This window comes from Anarhichas minor, unplaced genomic scaffold (assembly GCF_050575085.1).
Source record: "Anarhichas minor isolate MPS153535 unplaced genomic scaffold, ASM5057508v1 ptg000002l, whole genome shotgun sequence".
NCBI classification, from domain to species: Eukaryota; Metazoa; Chordata; class Actinopteri; order Perciformes; family Anarhichadidae; genus Anarhichas; species Anarhichas minor.
The window spans coordinates 2,469,277-2,488,446 of NW_027466448.1; the positions used below are offsets into that span (position 1 = coordinate 2,469,277).

Genomic DNA, 19,170 nt, shown 5'->3' on the forward strand with positions numbered 1-19,170 from the left:
ATGAAAGCAGAGCGAGCCCACCACTGTGGCACTGGGATCTTTTGATATATATACGGTCAGGAACTTATTTTGAAAACAGCCACTTTCAAGCTGCTAAAAATAATCAGGAGGGACTGGGAGAGGAATATGTGAATGAGGCTCTCCAGATCTGCCTCGTCCCGTCAAAATAATGTCCCGACAGGAAGCTCGTGTCCTTTAATGTCACTTTAGTGAAACGTTTTCCTCAAACTCAGCCAATCCCATTCAAAAGGTCGCTCCACTGAAATACAAGAAAACATGTTTTCTCTTTTTAACGTCTGGTGTCAAGCAATGAGCAAAGCTTTATTTTGTTAAACAGTTTGAGACGTCTGTCTCTGAGATTTCTATACAGTCAAAGTAATGGAGCTTTTTTTTGTGGGACTCATATTAATGGAAAAAAAGGAGGGGGTTTTTTTGGACAGTTTTCCACAGAGAACTTTTCCTTAAACAGGTGGTTCCCAACCTGGGGGGCGAGACCCCTATGAAGGGTCATGGGATGATCAAACTATGTACAAAATAATAAAGACATGAACATTAATGAATAGTTTCAGCTCGACAAATCCACATTTAATTAGAAACGTCTCTCCAAATGTTTGCTTCTTTTTTTTGGTGAAAACTATCTTTGCCAAACAACATATACACATGCAACCTGTGACAAGAGGTCACAAGCACTTTGTATCACGGGGTCAAACGCATAAACCTTCTACAGCTGGCCGAGTGAGGAGAGGTAAGTATTCTTTTTTTGGAAATTTGGGTGGACTGACCCTTTAATTTAAGACAAGTTGCATAATTCAAATAATAAAACACATTGCTTACATTTCACTTAATAAGTCAGCAATTAATAAAAAATAAGTGGCCCCTTAACAAGCAGAAGCCTAAAAACACTGTGCAGCTAAACATGGTAAAACCCTTTACTTCAAATTCGATCTGAGAAAGTTTCCAAACATATGGACTGAAGATATTTGCATAAATTATTTATATTACAAGAAATAGTGCAGACAGACAAACAGACGTGGTGTGTTTGGGATTTGAAGACTCGACTGATGATCAGTCAGACAGTGTGAAATAAGATGATTTAATGTCACTTAAGTTGGAACGAAAGGGGGAAATTGCGCGTTAAAAGGTTAAATGAACACATCTGTGTATGCTAATTGAAAGGTTGCACAATTGCGGAAACAAATCTAACTCTAAACCTTTTCTTTTGTGAGTTTTTTTTCCCACCCTGTCAGCCATATAATGTTGCAGCTTTTTTGATATTCTCACACAATCAGCTCACGTCACAGTCTAAAGTCTCGGTCTTATTAGCATGCACCATACGGGGAGAGCGGTGGTGTAACATTGCAAACACAATGGCCCGGTCCACTCCACAGCCAGCATGCGGAGCAAGGTCAGCGCTCATTTACTTTAGGCTAATCATGATTTCCAGGGATTATCTGACCCTTTGGTATTTTTTGATTTCAAAAGGGAAAAATGCCATCTCAGATGTAGTTTCCAAATCCGTCCACAAATGCTTAGCTGGGAGCACATGTGGTTTAGTGAGAGGGCCTCCGGGCTCAGGCCCTCCTGCACAATCAAACCACTTTAGTGGCTTCACAATGCACGCTCATCCTGGAAAACACGTGACAAAAAAACACAGACTGAGCGAGTAAGAGTTGGTCCAGTCCAGCAGAGTTACACAAAGACAGAAAAAACACCTGTTTCCGTCAGAGAGAGCTGTAGTGTTATAAACTAAACTCGTGAACGTTTGGTTTTCATTTGCAGGACATATTGTCGTCTGCCTAATATTGTTTGTGCGTATTAATTGTTGTTGCTGTTTCTCTTTAAAGGAGCTCCAGCTGGAAATAATAAAGCGGATTTCCTTATTATTAACCACACAACTTACTGCTAATAACATATTCATAACCTTAAAACTCATATCGGGACTCACGTTCTCGTGGGACTTTGTGGGCGATTATTTCCACTCCCCCCCCCGCTTGTTATCGTTCAACATGTTCCGTAATACTTCCATAAATCGTCTCCGATGCTCCAGAATGGTGATATAATGGGCCCCGTCGGCCACCCGCGTTTTACTGTGCTGTAAAAATAATGAAAGTCATATTGCGCTGCGGTTTTTTATAAATCTGCAGGCAAGCGGCACAAGTTTGAAGGAGGTCCTGAGATGTTTTCTAAATTGCTATGAATTCTTTTTTTTGGAAAGTTGCTTTGCAGTGCGCGTGCTTTTTTGGAGCAAAGCCGGTAGATCATTTGGGGGGGGGGGGGGGGGGGGTGTTGGCAGGGGGGATATTTTTTAGTTATGAGTGAATATTTACCGAGCCAAGTACAGTGACATGTCATCATCTCTCCTCCAAATAAATAAAATAGATTCACTCAGACGAAACGTTTCTTTCCTGCCGCTGAGATCCAGTTTGTGATTCGTGAAGCATCAACGATAACAACACGCACCACGAGCTCTTTATACTAAATAAAGTCACAAATGTCAAAAATATATTCGCCTCAACTGTAAATATTTGACTTTGAATCTACAATTCTTTCACCTCAAGAGCAGAACTGTCACAAGAACTGCAAGTTGTAACCACATAAACTCTTTTCCCAAAAACTCAATTGAATTGAAAGAAATCATTTAATTCAATTGAATGAAATATCAATACATTCTTAACCATATGTAGCAATAGTTTTTTTTTAACGTGTTACTTATTTATCGGAATTTATTATTGATTTTATTTCATCTTCGGGTCCAAATCAAGATTGCCATCCACAGACCGTTCCTCCGGAAGACAAAAGTACGAAACGAAGACGTCAATTAGTTGATTCATTATTAACAAAGATTGTTTGGAAGGCGATTTAACATAAAAGGGTAATTCAAGCCTAAATAAGATGTTTTTTATTCAGGAAAATAATTCTAAAAAAGGAAAAATATGAATAAAACGGGAGAATAAAAGTTAGTTGCGATGTAAGATATTAATTAAAAATACTAAATTGATTCGAAGAAACAGCAGTGAGGAACTTGATTTAATGAAGCAAATTTATTGTCAACGGCATTTTTAATGTAATTGTGTTATTATTAACACGACACCTGTTGTTATGGTCGTCATGCATTTCACTGTATAGGCTTCCCTGATCACCTGACCCGGTGAGTAAAGGTGTATTGATTTCCTCAGTGTTTCTGCCCCCGTGTGGTGCAGGAACACTTGTGTGTATCCTGCAAACGCAACAGACAGTGAACGCCTCAGGAAACTAGTTTATGTAGCTGAATGATCCGGCGGGAAGTAAAGGGCACGTAAACGGAACACTTCAGCTTAATCTGAGTGGATTACTGGCTTTATTATTACCCATTAGTAGTAGTAGTAGTAGTAGTAGTGGTAAAAGTAGTAGTTTTTAGAAATGTGTTCATGTTGAGGTGACTTTCATGGTGTCTTTAAACGCCACACACAAACATGACAACAATTACAACTACATGGTAAATGACCATTATGACTTTTTCCTGTTTTGATGTTTATTTTTCTCCCAGCATAAAAAAAAAAACTAAAAACTTTTTCAAAGTGTCTTTTAAATTGTCCCCATGTTTGTTTCATGCATGGCTGTCCACATTCCCTCGGCTAACATGTACTGTGCATGTATTGTGCATGTAATGTGCATGTACTGTACAGTGGTTTCTGCAGCTATTGAGAGACAACAAGCACTGCATAAATATGTGTTTTATGCTGAATATAAATTTAGTATCTCTAAGTTTCCAGAACTTTAGAGCCCTCAGATTGAGCTGCGTTTGTCCATAAATCTCGATTTTAATGAGGTTTCCTTCCAGAGAGCTTCATCTTGGTGGATTTTATGACTTCATACATAATTATGATGGTAAGCGTGCATGATAACAGCTGTGAGAGGAACGCAAAACTTTCTCTTGTGTTGCTGTGGAATGAAATAGCAGGAGGAGTTTATGTCACATTGCGTTTGTTAAAGGAAGGGTATAGATGTCTTCGTATGCAGGTGGAGGAGAACAGGTAGCGTCGCCACATCCTCTTTCATTAGTCTTCCCAATCCTGCAAGGAATTACACAACATATTAGGGTGGATTTAAGATAAGAGCTGGCTAATATCCAAATGTTTACTGACCCAATTGGTTATGCTTGAAGTGCACGTTAGGAAGCCGATTGCCCTTTAAAGGAAAACACTGAGGTTCAGCAATTTCTCCCCTTGATCATTCCTCTATTTGGCATTAACCAGTGGAAACAGACCGAAACGGGTCAGAAGTTGTGACAACATAAGTGAGAGCTGGTGAGCAGAGCATGTGTTCATAAGATCAGGGCAGCAGTCTATAGTTATCCTAGGTTAACTGTATTATTCCTGCTGTCTGCTTTTATTAAAGTGAATTACTTTCCTGGAAACCTGCTGCGAGTAATCGTCTAGAAACAATAAAAGAAAAGTGAAAACTTGCAAATTGCCGCGAATGGAATGCAGCTTTGTGTCTGTCCGAGGATATTTGATTGGATTTCAAATAAATGGGATATTGCAATTTGTGGAAAGAAACTTTGTTTTACGACAATACACAGTGTTATGTTCCCCCCCCCCCCCCACCACAGGGTTCAGGAACAGGTGTGGAAATATGATTATTCTTTACATAGCACATATATACGTTGTGAAATGCCTTTGATGCATTATATTGCTGATTCTTCACCGTGCAGGCCACATTTTGATGATACGACTCGAGCTAGAAAGACTAGAGTGAGTTTAATCACAGCTAAGGGGGATTCAGTGAGAAGTCGGGGAGCTATTTCGGTCCACATTTCATTAACACACAACCTATTTTATATTTATGAAAAGCCTGAGAGAGCCTTACACCGATTGATTAAAAGGGGAAAAGAGACAAACAGTTTAATTGTGTTACTTTACCAGAGTCACATTGTAAAGAATAGTTAATTACTTGATAAATATCAGTGTGTGTACTGTTAGAGAGAGATTCATTGCGCCATAATTGTCTGAGAGAGTATTGACGACCAAAAACACTTTGGGTGGAAAGTGATCTTGCGGTTAATAAGAAATGAAATCTGGCACGCTCTGTTTTAATGAGTACTGCGAGAAGTTTTTAAACAAACTCAAATCTGACTAAAGATTAACTCTCTTGTGCGTGCGTGTACCCTGTCCTCATCGTAACAGCAGGTCTAAGTGATGAAGAACCCCAGCAGGAAGAAAACATTGTTTCTTCGAGGTTTGTGCTTCCTTAAAGAAAGTTGGAGCAATGTCCGTCAAGTAAGATCTGTTCCCTACCTGCTTCTTCTGCAGTCTGTTTCTGCACAGTGAACCCAGCCGTCTTCTTCTTCTTCTGCTGTGAAAGCTGCGTCCTCCACACAGCGCAGGGCGTCGTGTGGAGGACGGGCCACGTGGACGCCATTCACGGGACCGCCAGGCTGGAACTCACTGGCCTGGCGCACTTCCTGGGTTATAAAGTCATACTGGGGTGGGAAACACAGCACTGCTGTGGCGTTAAACAACAGGGCCGGTTGATTTACGGCACTCAACGTAAAAGAATGTCCCGTTGAAGTTTGCTCCATCACAGGCATCACGAGCACTTCTTTGTCCCACTCTCTGCAGGGCCAGAGGATCCTGAACTTGCAGACGCTGGTGAGCACGAAAGTGCCTCCGACGGAGATCAGGACGGGGCCCAGCAGTTGGGCCTACTCAAAGTTGGGGTTGGCTCGGTAGTGATGCCAGCCCATGGCGGTGAAGGTGACACCCCCGAGGGTTAGGAACAGTCCTGAGAACAGCAGGACGGTTCTGGTCTTCTCCTCGTCCAGCAAACCAGTTGACTGACGGCGGCGTGGAGCAGGTGGAACCACCTGAGTCGGGTCATCGGGTGGCGTGCTGAGGATTGCTGTCGGATTTCCAGCTCTGTCGGTCTCGATTACGGGCCTTTGCACCACCATGTTAGTCCTGAAACACTTCAGTCCACGAGTCCTCACGAGCCCTCACAGTGAAGTCAAACTGAATGAACACTGAGTAACTCTACAGACACTTTACCAGCCGAGAGGACAAAGTTACAGGTTAACCTGACTGCACTTGAGCCGTGTTGGCCAAAAGAACATAGTGTGGCAGCGTCACCATGTTCAAACGGCAACTTCTCTTTCTCAGCATGTGTGAATGAACTCATGTGGACAACAAGATTACTTTTGAATGCACAAAGTGGTGCTAGGTTGGTGAATTACGGCAGAAAAGTCAGTTTGAACAAAATTAGGGAACGGTTTTAATGTAACAAATATGCCCCTACACGTAAAACACAAGCATGCAGTCAAATGATTGGAACTGTATTTACAAAAAGCCCTATATGATTAATATTTTAGTCAGGTATGAGACATGCCACCAGTCCCAAGAGAGCATAACGTGAGGTAGTAAGACCATGAGAGGAGATTTGGTGTGTTTAATGTCCGTCTGAGAGGCAGGAAAATCAGAAGAAAAGGGAGATTCCGGCACGCATGGAACGTGATCCGAAATCCATCTTGTCACATGTCATTTCACACAGACACGTCTCCCATCTGCGCCGCTATGCATAACTCATCAGCGACAGCTCATGCTGCAGTAGTTGAACAATCGGTCTCACATGTTAAGTGGAAGAGGACTTAAAAAACACATCACGCTATACGTGTTAAAGTCAGAGGCTAAATGAGCTGCACACCAAGTGGAAACACCACACATAACACGCAGGGCGTCCGTGGACACTTCAGTGAGTGTGTCGGCTAGTGCTGCCTGTTCTCCCAATGTATGGCAAGCCTTACTCCCCGTTAGTTTAATTCTCCTCTCATGGTTGTGTGACAAAGCTGCATTTATATGAGGTGTCTTCCTCCATAGGCGGCAGCAGAGCAGTCTGCAAGACAGTGTGCGTGTGTGCTACAGTAATACAAATAAAAAAACACACCTATATGTTCATGAATTTTAAAATTCCGAAATGCAAACACGATGACATGCAAACATGTTTTTCAGTTGAATTTCATAGCAGTCTGCTCTTCTCCCAGTGGACAGCTTGCATTCGCCTCCATAAGAGCACCACCGCGCTGCATTGCGTGTGATCAGAAAGCAGGATCGTGCACACAAGAGATCTTCAGAGGGAAACGAGTGACTTTCAAACACACAATGCCAGTGGCCTGATCAAACCCAACCTGTGTGTGTGTGTGTGTGTGTGTGTGTGTGTGTGTGTGTGTGTGTGTGTGTGTGTGTGTGTGTGTGTGTGCATCTCTGCGTCCTTGAATGTGTGTGCCCGTCCGTCTTTGTGTTTACCGAGGCCTCAGCTCATTTCACTTGGCATTAATGACCAAAGCAACAGATACCTCCACAAAGAATGCATGCGAGTGCAATGTTTAAAGAACCCCCCAGAATTGAAGCTGCGCAGATTCTTTCAATTAGCAAAACTCCAAATATTTATGGACTGAACATTTCCTCTCTGGACGGAAGGGGAGTTCTGTGTGTGTGTGTGTGTGTGTGTGTGTGTGTGTGTGTGTGTGTGTGTGTGTGTGTGTGTCCTGTTGACTCACACTGGGGTGTATTGATCCCCTGGGTTTATGCTTCATTTCACTTGAGCTCTGCCACCATCCTTTGAAAGCACGTCTGTCCAACATCTATACAGTCTGCTGTCTCTTTTATCAGAAATAGTCTCAGAGGAGCTGCATGTCAAATATAAAGATGACGCCACTTCATAGATGTCACAATTTAAAAGGATTAAGATGCCGCCAGACTTGGAGAATCCTAACTAACACGGCCCTCCGTTTCCTTCATGCACCAAAGCTTCAAAGCTGCACATTGGGCCCCCAAATTCATCTCTATTCTAGACCTGGTGAACGGTGTCCTTGTCTCTTCTCACTCCTTGTCTCTTCTCACTCCTTGTGAACTGTCCTTGTCTCTTCTCACTCCTCGTCTCTTCTCACTCCTTGTGAACGGTGTCCTTGTCTCTTCTCACTCTTTGTAAAATGGTGCCCTTGTCTCTTCTCACTCTTTGTGAACGGTGTCCTCGTCTCTTCTCACTCCTTGTGAACGGTGTCCTTGTCTCTTCTCACTCTTTGTAAAATGGTGTCCTTGTCTCTTCTCACTCTTTGTGAACGGTGTCCTTGTCTCTTCTCACTCTTTGTAAAACGATGTTCTTGTCTCTTCTCACTCTTTGTGAACGGTGTCCTTGTCTCTTCTCACTCTTTGTAAAATGGTGTCCTTGTCTCTTCTCACTCTTTGTAAAATGATGTTCTTGTCTCTTCTCACTCCTTGTGAACGGTGTCCTTGTCTCTTCTCACTCCATGTGAACGGTGTCCTTGTCTCTTCTCACTCTTTGTAAAATGATGTCCTTGTCTCTTCTCACTCCTTGTGAACGGTGTCCTTGTCTCTTCTCACTCTTTGTAAAATGGTGTCCTTGTCTCTTCTCACTCTTTGTGAACGGTGTCCTTGTCTCTTCTCACTCCATGTGAACTGTGTTGTTGTCTCTTCTCACTCTTTCTGAAATATAACCACTGTACTTGAAAACAGCCAAGATGATGAAGAACTGTACTCTATATTCTATGTCTTTTATGCACAAATATATATTTATTATAAAGAACTTGTGTGTTCGTTCATATCCGCTGGAAAGCAATATAGTTTCAATGGCAGATTGTGCTGGGCCAATGAAGAAGGGCCAAAGGATCACTGTAGGAATTAAGACGTGACCATTTCTCAGTGATCCCCTCCCCCAAGACACACACACACACACACACACACACACGCTTACCATGACAAATAGCCTGTGACATGCCTCTGTGAACATGGCACGGAAGGGTCCACTCCCTCTCCCCAGGGCTGATAAGACAGTGGAGTCTGCCAGTGGATGGGAGTCCGAGTGTCTCCTCACTGGGTCTGAATTTCACTTCCAGTGAACCGTTTCACCTTTCTAGCAGTGGTGAAGAAAAAGCTACAGGGAAATCACAACAGTTGCAGTTATTCTGCGATGACATGTTACACAACAATAGGCCCCTTTTCACAGCAGCCATTTTGCATGTCAATGCACGTTAAACAACACAGCTGTAATACAACATCAATCATTATGGTCCTGTTCCATTTAGGTGGGCCTGGGCCCTGGTATTGTGTATGCTGACTCACTGGCATGGCTGCGACACACTAAATGGAATGGGACCTTAATTAATTTGATTAATTACAGCTGTGTTTACTCTGCTATGTGTCAAAAGGGCAGATTGGGAACGAGATAAAAACGTGCAAGTATTTATTTTGTCGTTTCGAGCCAATTATTGTTACCCAGCAGCTGTTTTCCACATCTGTCTCTACAGTCACAATCAAATAAAGGCAAAAACTCACACATTTAGTAGGATGAAGCCCTCCTTTTGTAGTGATAAATTCCCTGTCATTTAAAATAAAAAGGAATTGTGTTCATGCTTTTATTGCCAGAAGAAAACAGTTGACGGCGTTCAGCTTGCCGAGTGGAAAATGTGAACGATGTCCTTGGATGCGAGTCTGACATGTTCAGGGTTTGAGTTATTCTAAAGAGGTCGCCTGGGTTTTGGAGTGAACAGGAGTAGCGGAGGAGAAGAATCCACATTAATGCAATAAACTTACACCATCCATGTTTGTTCAGATGGTTTTCCTCGTGGCGAAGAGGGAGATCAAATGGCCACATCAATTCTAAATTGTCCATGAACGTTACTGATGTGGGGCTCGCTCTCTGGATTGCAGAATAACTCAACTCTATGGCTCCAGTGGGCCTTTGGACAAACATGACTGTGATGGTGGACAACAAAGACTTAATGCTCCCTCTGCTCCGATTGTTTCACGGAGATGATTCTGACGTTCAGACTCCCTCAATCGATACCAGACACAGGCGGCTCGACCATCCCAGAACCCACAATTCCCTCTGTTTTTAAAGGAACAATGTGCATTCTTCAGCATTAAGGGGGATCTATTGGCAGAAATGGAATATTATAGTAATAAGTATGTTTTCTTTAGTGTATACTCATCTTAAAACTAAGAATGGTTGTGTTTTCATTAGCTTAGAAGGAGCCTTATATCTACATATGTTGCAATGCCATGTTTCTACAGTAGCCCAGAAGGGACAAACCAAACACTGGCTCTAAATAGGGCCATTTGCGCTTTCTATACGGCTCTGGCAGCGACCTGTCAATCACAAGGTAGCCCCGCCCTAAAGCATCCCCTGCTTTATGGTCTGTTTGACTCTAAATGGACCATAATGTACTAAATGAACATCATGCTGTATTGAAGAAGACTTGAAACTAGAGATTGAGACCATAAACTCATGTTTACAATGTTTACCGAGGTAATTATTCAAGTGAGAAGTAGAGTCATTTTCACATAGACTTCTATACATTTAGACTTATTTTTCTAACCAGAGGAGTCGCCCCCTGCTGGCCATTCTAAAGAATGCATGTTTAAGACACTTCCACACTTCACTCCTCAGAACTGGCGGCTTCCGCCTGGATTCCAAGATTGAGTAGCAACACAAACACTTTGGTTTCTGTATGTACTGATCAAACCAGTTATAACCTGTTCATTAGTGAGCTTTAGAGGTGCTGTTAGGCAGATTTTATAATCTTAAAAACTGAGTCAGGCTAGCTGTTTCAAAGTCTATCTTTAAGCTAAGCTTAGCTAACTCGCTGTGGCTTCGTATTTAGCAAACAAATGAGAGCGCTGTCAATCTTCTAATCCAACTCTTGGCAAGACAGTAAATAATGCCGAGTTGTATAAAAATACCTGACCACACAACAGTCTCCACAAGGACCAACGCCGTTTTTGGATACGACTTCAGCTCACATATCTCACTTTGGCCTGTCAGACAATAACATCACACACAAGAGACCCTAAGATCTCTTCCTCTTCGTCTGAGTGATGCGGACGGGGAAAAGTAGAGTCAACACTGATGGCTCCCACATGTGGCTGTGAAAAGGCAGCTCAGACGCAGTATTTCAAACAGTGAGGAGGTCTTCAGGCAGAGGGACACAAGGCTTGACCGAGTGTGTAAATATGCACACGGTGTTGATGTAGTGCTGAGCGCGTACGCACAGTCATGCACACATCCTCCTAAGCAAAGCGCTGCATGTGGTTCTCACAGTGCAAACAGTATATTAGTAACACATGTGTGGTGTCGTCTTCAAGCTTTGTTTTCACGCCCTATCATCCTGCATGTATGGATTATGGCCATTTAGAAACAACAGATTTACTGCTTTCCTCTTGGAGTATTGCAATTTCTGACTTGTCAGCGTAGAGGATTTAAAGGGCCAGTTCCCTTCTATACATGCTATATCTGTCAATTCAGGTCATGTCAGTGGGACTTCCAAATGTCTCAATCTTTCCACTGGGAGCAAATTTCCACCAAAAGCACAACAGCCAAGCAAAAGGAATAAAGTGTTCAAACAAGCTTGGTAGATCAAAGCGTAGGGGTTGTTTTTTGTTGCTTTGAGATACATTGCACAATAATCTCAAAAGCTCATATAGTCACACAGAAACTGTCTAAATGGAGATTCTTTTAAGAGAACTGACAGGTCATTGTGACTTATTGATCGGACTGTAGCCTATGTGCTTCCCATGATGACCTATCAATGCATAGGAGCGGCTCAGGTGGACATCGTGGTCTAAGAGCGCTGCACATGCCTCAGTGTTTGAGGCTCTCTTATTTTGACAGATTTGGTATTTTAAACTCAAGCGACGGTGTCCTATATTTGCATATTTTTTTAAACAGCTTTCCTAAAAAATAGTTGAGATGCCCAATCTGACATTGATCAACAATCTTTAACTCATGTTACTCAAGCAGCATGCGCATTGCTACTTATTCTTTGGATCTACATTGCTGATAACTTTACTAAAAGGTCACTCAGTGAAAATGCAAACATGATTAAGTTCAGCAGGGAATGTTTACACCGCTCAGCATCTTAGCTTAGCGTGCTAACATCTGCTAGTTAGCGCTTAATACGAGGTACAACTACAGCAGATGGGAATTTCATTGGTTCTGGAGGTATTCGGTCATAGAAGTAAAAGTATTTGACAAATTGGCCCAAATGACGTGACCCAGCTTCGGCCCAAACTCTGCACGCCAGAAGGAATAAGTTGCGCCGCGTTTGGTCGCCCGATTCGGTTGACGATCGCCCAAATATACCGGCCCGATAATGGCTGCCGACACTGCCATCAGGTGGTTTTAAATGTAATATTTAACCGAAACGTCTCCAGTTCGATTCCAACGAACGACTTTGCAGCATGTCTCTACGTCTCTAACCCCCGTTTCCTGTCCACCTCGTGACTGTCAAAAACAACCGTCCAATAAAAGCAATAATGCTCCAAAAATAATCGTACTAAAAACAATGTGCTAATCCAACTAGAGGATATTGAAATACTTCACTGGATGAGTCCTGCTGGTGCCGATAGAGGTTCAGGAGATCCCCGGGCTCCATCTCTGGGGACCATGAATATCTGTGCAAAATTAAAATAAAATAAAAATGACATGACTGAATCTCTTTATCTTCATGACGCGGCTAAAAGAAACCACACGGAACACGCTTAGTCATTTTAATATATTTGTATATATTCATATATTACACATTTAATACAGGCACAATGAAAAATCATAAAGTAGAGACAAAAAGTGGCTGAGATAATTGGTAAAAATGTACAATTTATGAGAATCATTTACACAATTTTGCACTCTTTAAACTCTGTTCAATACAACATATAAAGAAATAAAAGATGTGAAAGTGACAAAATCAAAAAGGACCCTTGGAAGTTAATTTTGTACGTTTTTTAGAGACAGCAAGAACCAGCTTGCTAATACTGAACACGATTACTGAATCTGTGAACTCTTTTTCTTTAATGCGTTCGTCTCATCTGACTAAAACCACCGACAATTATTTAAGGGAAAACACAGAGGGACATTTCTAACTGTACAAATGTCTGAAGATACAATTTTAGGATTCTATGTAAACTCATTCATTTCAAATACCTTCAAAGATTTGGCTGATTAAAGTCCAGAGCGAGATACAAAAATGTAGGTTTATCAAACTCAACTTAAATGGATGATTCCATCATCCATTTGAGATTAATGTCTGCTTCTAGATTATTATCAAAGTCTTAAACCCCAATCATACAACACATTAAAAACTGCAGACAATCCCTGTGGCCATGAAATCAAATAAATGATCAAGTGAGACATCGATGAATCAAGTATGGATATGGAGTTTTAAATCACCTGCAGACCAGTCAGTTAAAAACTACTACGAGTCATTTTCTATAGCACAGTGGACAGTAAAAAACAAGCCTGATGTGGAAAGTTAATTTTCTTAAAATCGTATCTGAGAGGTCAGTTGGCCACACGATGCACAGTGTCTGAACTAACCAACTAACCAATCTCCAGACACGTCACATACCAGCATCATTGACCAATTTAACGATCATTACATGGTTGAGGTCAAAGGGCAAAGAAGAAAAACATAAAACTACTCCGTCGAGAAGTACAACAGCTTCTACAGCAGCGGCCTTCATTAGTAAAAGACAAGAATGAAGCACCGAGAGTCAAACGTGGCAATTATCCGTCCATTCATCCGCTTTCTAGACCCGCTTCTGCTGCTTATAGCTGCAAGAGGCTTATCCCAGCATGCACTGGGTGAGAGGCAGGGGCAGGCCGGTAATCTATCACAGGGCAATGGCAGTACTGTGTCACAATATTCAACTACAGTCGACAACACCGGATTACTCAGCGTCGCGGCAGTCGCGATAAAGGCGTTTCCATCGCTAGCTCGGCCTCGTTGTGCTACTTGCTCACTGACATCGTCTACAGCGAGTGAGAACGAGAGGTTCAAGGTCAACCGACGAGCGTCGGATAGAAAAGAGTCCGATGGTCAAACTCAATCGCAGAAGGCAAACGTGACTCGTTCGTTTTTGGAAGACAGTCGGGTTTGTAAAAAGAGGATACACTTTCCCTTCAACATCCAAATATAAGGAGTAAAAAACAAAACTGGCACTTTGTTGGTGCTATTCTTACTTAATAATTGTGCTGTAGTATACAAAAAAAGAAAGAAAGTTAGATTCAGGCACATTTCTCCATTAACGGGGCACAAAAGTCAGTTTTACAAAAAAAAGGCTGCAAGTTAGATTTGGGGTAATGTCCCGCGATTCTTTTTTGTAGCATCTGAACATTTGACAAAATGTTTTACAGTCAAGAATGCTGAGATAAAGTATACAAATGAAAGGCTTAACAACTTTAAAAGTACAAGCCAAGGACCGAGAGGGGAATTAACAGGTTCAATTCTAAAAAAGAAGACCACACTGATCACAGACCCCCATTAGAGGTGATTGTTTAAAAAACACACTCCACGCATTTGACCACAGAGAAATGTAGCTTGAATCTGGAAACCCAAATCTGGGTCAAACATTGACGCACTTTTGTTGCCTGTTGATCCACGCTATGAGAGGAGGCACTGAGGTCAGATCTTCTTCTTTTTTTTTTTTTTGCATTAGTTTGAAAGCACTTCGATGTTATTTTAAGAGATCAAGCTGGTGCCATACGTGTGCGAGTACTGTGTGAGACAGAGTCCACCTTCACTGCTTCATTGCACATGATGAAAACAAGACAAGGAGGAGAAAAAACAGAGAAAGAGCAGTAAACAAAACGGATTTGAGCGCCGAGTCAGCGCTGGTTGAGCAGAATGAACAGTGTGAATATTTACAGTTCAGAGGAAGGAACCTTTTCTTCTCTTCCGCGCCGACATTTTATATTCTTATAGGCTCTTGAAAGACGAATATAAGAGGAAGAAGAGCATCTGAAAGATTGTTAGTGCACGTTTTTTTTTTTTTTATGACTTCAAATACAATATAGATTTACGTATATCTAATCCATAAATTGTTTCTGACTATACAAAAGTGAATTGATCAGAAAGCATTATTAAATGTCACATCTACACATTTCCTGAAAGCTCATCTTAGTCTTCTTTTCTTTTTCTTTTCTTAAACAGTGTTCAATACTCAGTGCTGTTTTATTGTAGTGAGATTCTCGCCTCCCGGGCAAAAGCTCAGATGGATCCAGAGGTTCAGGAAGCCTCGGAAAGTCGCCAACTTTTGTGTTTTCTTGAGAACCAGAGTGGTGGGTCACCTCAGCAATCTGCCATGTAACGTCCTAAAGAGTAGAAGAAGAGACGTGAGCTGTTTGAAGCATTAACCGCAGCAGCATCAGGTGTGCGCGTGTGGATGATCCAGCGTTCTACCTACCTGTGGCAAACCTCTTCTTGTTGAGAGAAAGTCTGTATCCGGGCCCCTGCAGCTCCATGTCCACTCCTGACAGGGTGCTGCCCTCACTCATGAACTGCACTGCGAGAGTCGTGGGGTTCGATGGTCCGTCTGACAGCTCAAACTTGGCCCTCAAGGACCCGGCGCCTGGTGTCAAACACGAACAAAATGCACTCACTTGGCAGCAGGGGCGTGAATATGGACAGATCGGTTGCACCGGGACACCCGTGGGGCGAAGGGGCCCGCACAAAATGCATTGGGCGAAGACCGGGTCCTTGCAGATTGCAGCCTTAGAAATACGCCTGTTTTCATTTCTTAAGAAAAAGTTTCTCCTCATTTTTCAACTCAGTTAGGTTCAGCCAACACAAGTACTCGGCTAGGTTTAGGAAAAGATTGTGCTTTGGGTTAAATCACTACCGAAGTATTGTGTTTTTGTTATCGTTTGTACTTTTGTGTACTTTTGTCCTCAAAAAAAGGCAAACTCCTCTTGGTCATGGTTTGGAGGGTAAAATAGTCTCTAAAACTGTCTCTAGTCGCAAACAAAGAAGAGAAGAAGATGATTTACCTTCATTGTCAGACTTTTCTGAGATGTCACTCAGCTTCCACAGACACTTATTCTGCTCTGGATTCCTAAAAGAAGAGAAAGAAATAAGCTTCTGCTGTTGAACTAAGGTATACATTTTTCATACTTTTTGTTCTCCTGCTGATATATATATATATTATATATACATCTATATATATATATACATATATAATATATATACACAACGAGCACCACATTTACCAGATGGAGTTGGGCAGAGACTGCATGTTGGTGACTCCCCCGTCGACGGGCACTAGGATCTGAACGTTGGAGAGCGGACCGGGCGAGGCCATGGACTCCGGGTTGTAGCGGTAGTCCACCCGCAGGTCCGATGTGCTCGGTGTACACTTCCAGTACACGGCCAGGTTGAGAGGAGTGGAATGGATCCCATCGGACTGCACCTGAGCACAGCGGGATCGAACAAAGCCGCTTTGAGTTTAAGCAAAAAACCCACTAAAGGCAATCAAACGGTCACAATGCTTCTGATGCAATGAGTTTGGAGTGTTTGTGACGATTGTGCTTTTTTTCCATAAATTCTACGTACGGTGCTGACAACTTGGATTTAATAGGTGAAGCTTTCACGATATTATTTCATATGCGCAATGACTTAAATATAAAGTAATGTAATCATGTAAATAAGCCAGTTTGAAGCTATAAAACCAGCCTTCGTGGGGTTTGTTTTAAAGATGATGTCATCCAGCGGTGACATTTCGCGTGTGAGGCTGCAGGGTTTTAGGGCCAGGCAGTACAGTATATAGCTGAGGTTTAAACCAGACTACAGCATGGCTTGAGAGTAGTAAATTCAATTATAAAGCCAGCTAGTGACCACAAATGAATTCAATTGCACAGACTGTGAGGATGTGTGGCAGGCACAGACGACAAGGTTCAAAACTATTTGATTATTTTAAGAATATAGCAGACTAAAGCTACTTCGGGCTGGAGGATCAAATACAGCATTATGACTTCTGTTTACCTTTGGAACATGCTTATCAAAACATTTCACATAAACAAATACATTCTGCACTAATTACATTTCCCTGATCTTCTTTTTTTTTTGCTTCTTCCTGAGACTTGTCTGGAGTGTGAAGCACTCGGGGAAACATGTTTTTTTTTTTTTAGAAAGCATTCTTTGCCTCCAGTCATTTTATCTGGATTACGCTCTCGACTGGACTTTGGCTGACCTGGTATTTTAGGATGTCCACGTTATAATAGGAAGCTGTAGGATTCTGCTCTGAAGATTTCCTGAGGTAGGACGTCAGCGCTTGCATGTTGAACCAGAAGTCCTTGGAATTTGAGTCACTTTGGGAAGGATCACTAGATAGAAAGTAAAAACAGTCAGGAAGACACACACACACACACACACACACACACACACACACACGCACACGGAATAATCAGAGGCTCCATTATTCATTGCTCTTCCTGGCTTTGTGTGCAAAGCTCCAATAGCTTGGAAAGAATGACCCTGTTGAATCCAACCAGCTACTAAATCATGAATTCCATTTGATTCAATTAGTCCAACCATGTGGTCTTGGGATAACAGAGACGGAGAAGAAGAAACATCGAAAAGATGTTCCTTTACTTTTTAAGAAAGAATATGAACGCATCAAATAGAATTTGTTTAAAAAAAAGTCGTAGTTTTAAAGATATTAGCAACAAAGTTGCAACCTAAATATTGAAAGCTGCTTGTGAGGTGAAACCTACATGAAACACCTTTGACTGAGACTACAGAGGGGAGAGGCTCCATGATGTACGGTGCATGAAACAGATGTGATGTGAGGTGGGCTGTTCTCTGCTGTTCAGTGTTTCAGAAGAGAACCTGGCTGTCAAAGTCTGGTGGAAAATACTTGCCTGACAGCTTAATGACGGGTTTATGTCAGATTACTAATTGAATTTCCTCCCACTGACGCAGACAACATTTCCTCCATTCTCACCCGAACCATCGCGTCCGAATCCCGCTTCCATCTAACCACTGACAAGCTATCAACTCGTCGTCTCTGCGAAGCTCTTCGCCCGTTTGTATTTCAGCCGTTTAGTGCCGAACGTCTCCGGGCGGCTCACCTGTACAGTAGCTGCTGGTTGGGTAAGATCTGCTCCAACCTGCTGGTGTTCTTCAGCTTGAAGGTGAGCACGGCCGGGGAGGGGTTGGTGGTGAACACCTTGATGATGCCCATGGGGAACGAGAAGGTCATGTCTCCTGTGATCTTCACGATGCACCTGTGGAATGTAGCCACGTGAATAAGAATCATGTCGAGGGGATATCGAACACACTGGCTTTAGGTCGCAGGTGTTACACATCTTCATTCCCCTCCTTTCTGAATATACATCTGTATGCTTTTACAGTCGAATATAAATCAGGTTTCTTCCTTCGGTCGGGGTTGGCCTTAGCTGCGGTGGTAACGGCCCACAGCGGGCCTCAACCTCGCACCGTGTCTCCGCTGCATTGCTTATGAAATGTTCCATTTACTAATCCCTGCAAAAATAAGCCTTTTGCACAGCAGCAATTTAACAGCAGTTAACCAATAAACGGCTGTATGTTTTCTCTGCCCCAGACTATAATCTGCCCCGCGTAGGTTATCCACTCTGAAAGAATGGTGTCAGACTGATGCAAAAACATTCCACACATGCAGAGCGAGAGGGACGGACACACACACACACACACACACACACACACACACACACACAAACCAAAGGTCTGAGTGTAGCACCACCAACTGCAATACTCATAACGTCATACGTGTTGTAGTTTAAGATCAAATATGGACAAAAATGTGTATGCGTGCAGGTCCATGTCGGGGCCTTTGAGCAGCAGGAGGTCATGTGAGACTCACTTAGTGGGATCAGCTCCTTTGAAGTAAGCATTAACCGATTCTGTGAAGGCCACGGCAATGGGCAAAGCATCCAGGGATCCCAAGGTCACAGGGCTGGGACCGCGAGACGTCCCTGAGAATGAGAAAGGAACAGAGTTTGAGGTCTGTTGACTCAGCTGCGGATCAGACTTTTACAGCAGCGGGGTCCAAAGCTCACATCTGAATTAGGAAGGCTTGATCATGCAAAGATGCATTATGTAATTTAGAACATTTGTATTATTGCATTTCATGAAGTCGGCCATTCACACGTTGCAAATCAGTGCAGTGTTATTTTTCAAATAAAGAAAAATAAGCTACGTTTTTTTCGAGCAGATCATGCTCCAGCTGCTTTAGTTCAAAGTCAGTAATACTAGACAGGCAGGATTACCTCAGACAGCGTATTAAGATTAAAGTCAACAAAAGACGTACCATTCACGACGTCATTATTTATACGATCGAATCTTTGTAATGTTAGGAGCTCACGGTGCTG

General features: G+C 42.5%; 1 protein-coding gene across 4 annotated transcripts in view; it reads right to left on the bottom strand.

Moving 5' to 3' along the window:
- Positions 1-12,525: 12,525 nt before the first annotated feature.
- Positions 12,526-19,170, bottom strand: part of fcho2 (FCH and mu domain containing endocytic adaptor 2) — a 38,185-nt gene continuing 31,540 nt past the window's right edge. For all 4 annotated transcript variants that reach the window (XM_076081511.1, XM_076081679.1, XM_076081590.1 and 1 more), the window contains 7 exons: positions 18,663-18,774; positions 17,893-18,048; positions 17,013-17,145; positions 16,033-16,232; positions 15,814-15,878; positions 15,231-15,395; positions 12,526-15,138 (listed from right to left, as the gene is read on the bottom strand). In XM_076081511.1, the coding sequence (XP_075937626.1) occupies positions 15,116-15,138; positions 15,231-15,395; positions 15,814-15,878; positions 16,033-16,232; positions 17,013-17,145; positions 17,893-18,048; positions 18,663-18,774 (854 nt within the window). In that variant the 3' untranslated portion in view covers positions 12,526-15,115. The remainder of the gene's footprint in view (positions 15,139-15,230; positions 15,396-15,813; positions 15,879-16,032; positions 16,233-17,012; positions 17,146-17,892; positions 18,049-18,662; positions 18,775-19,170) is intronic.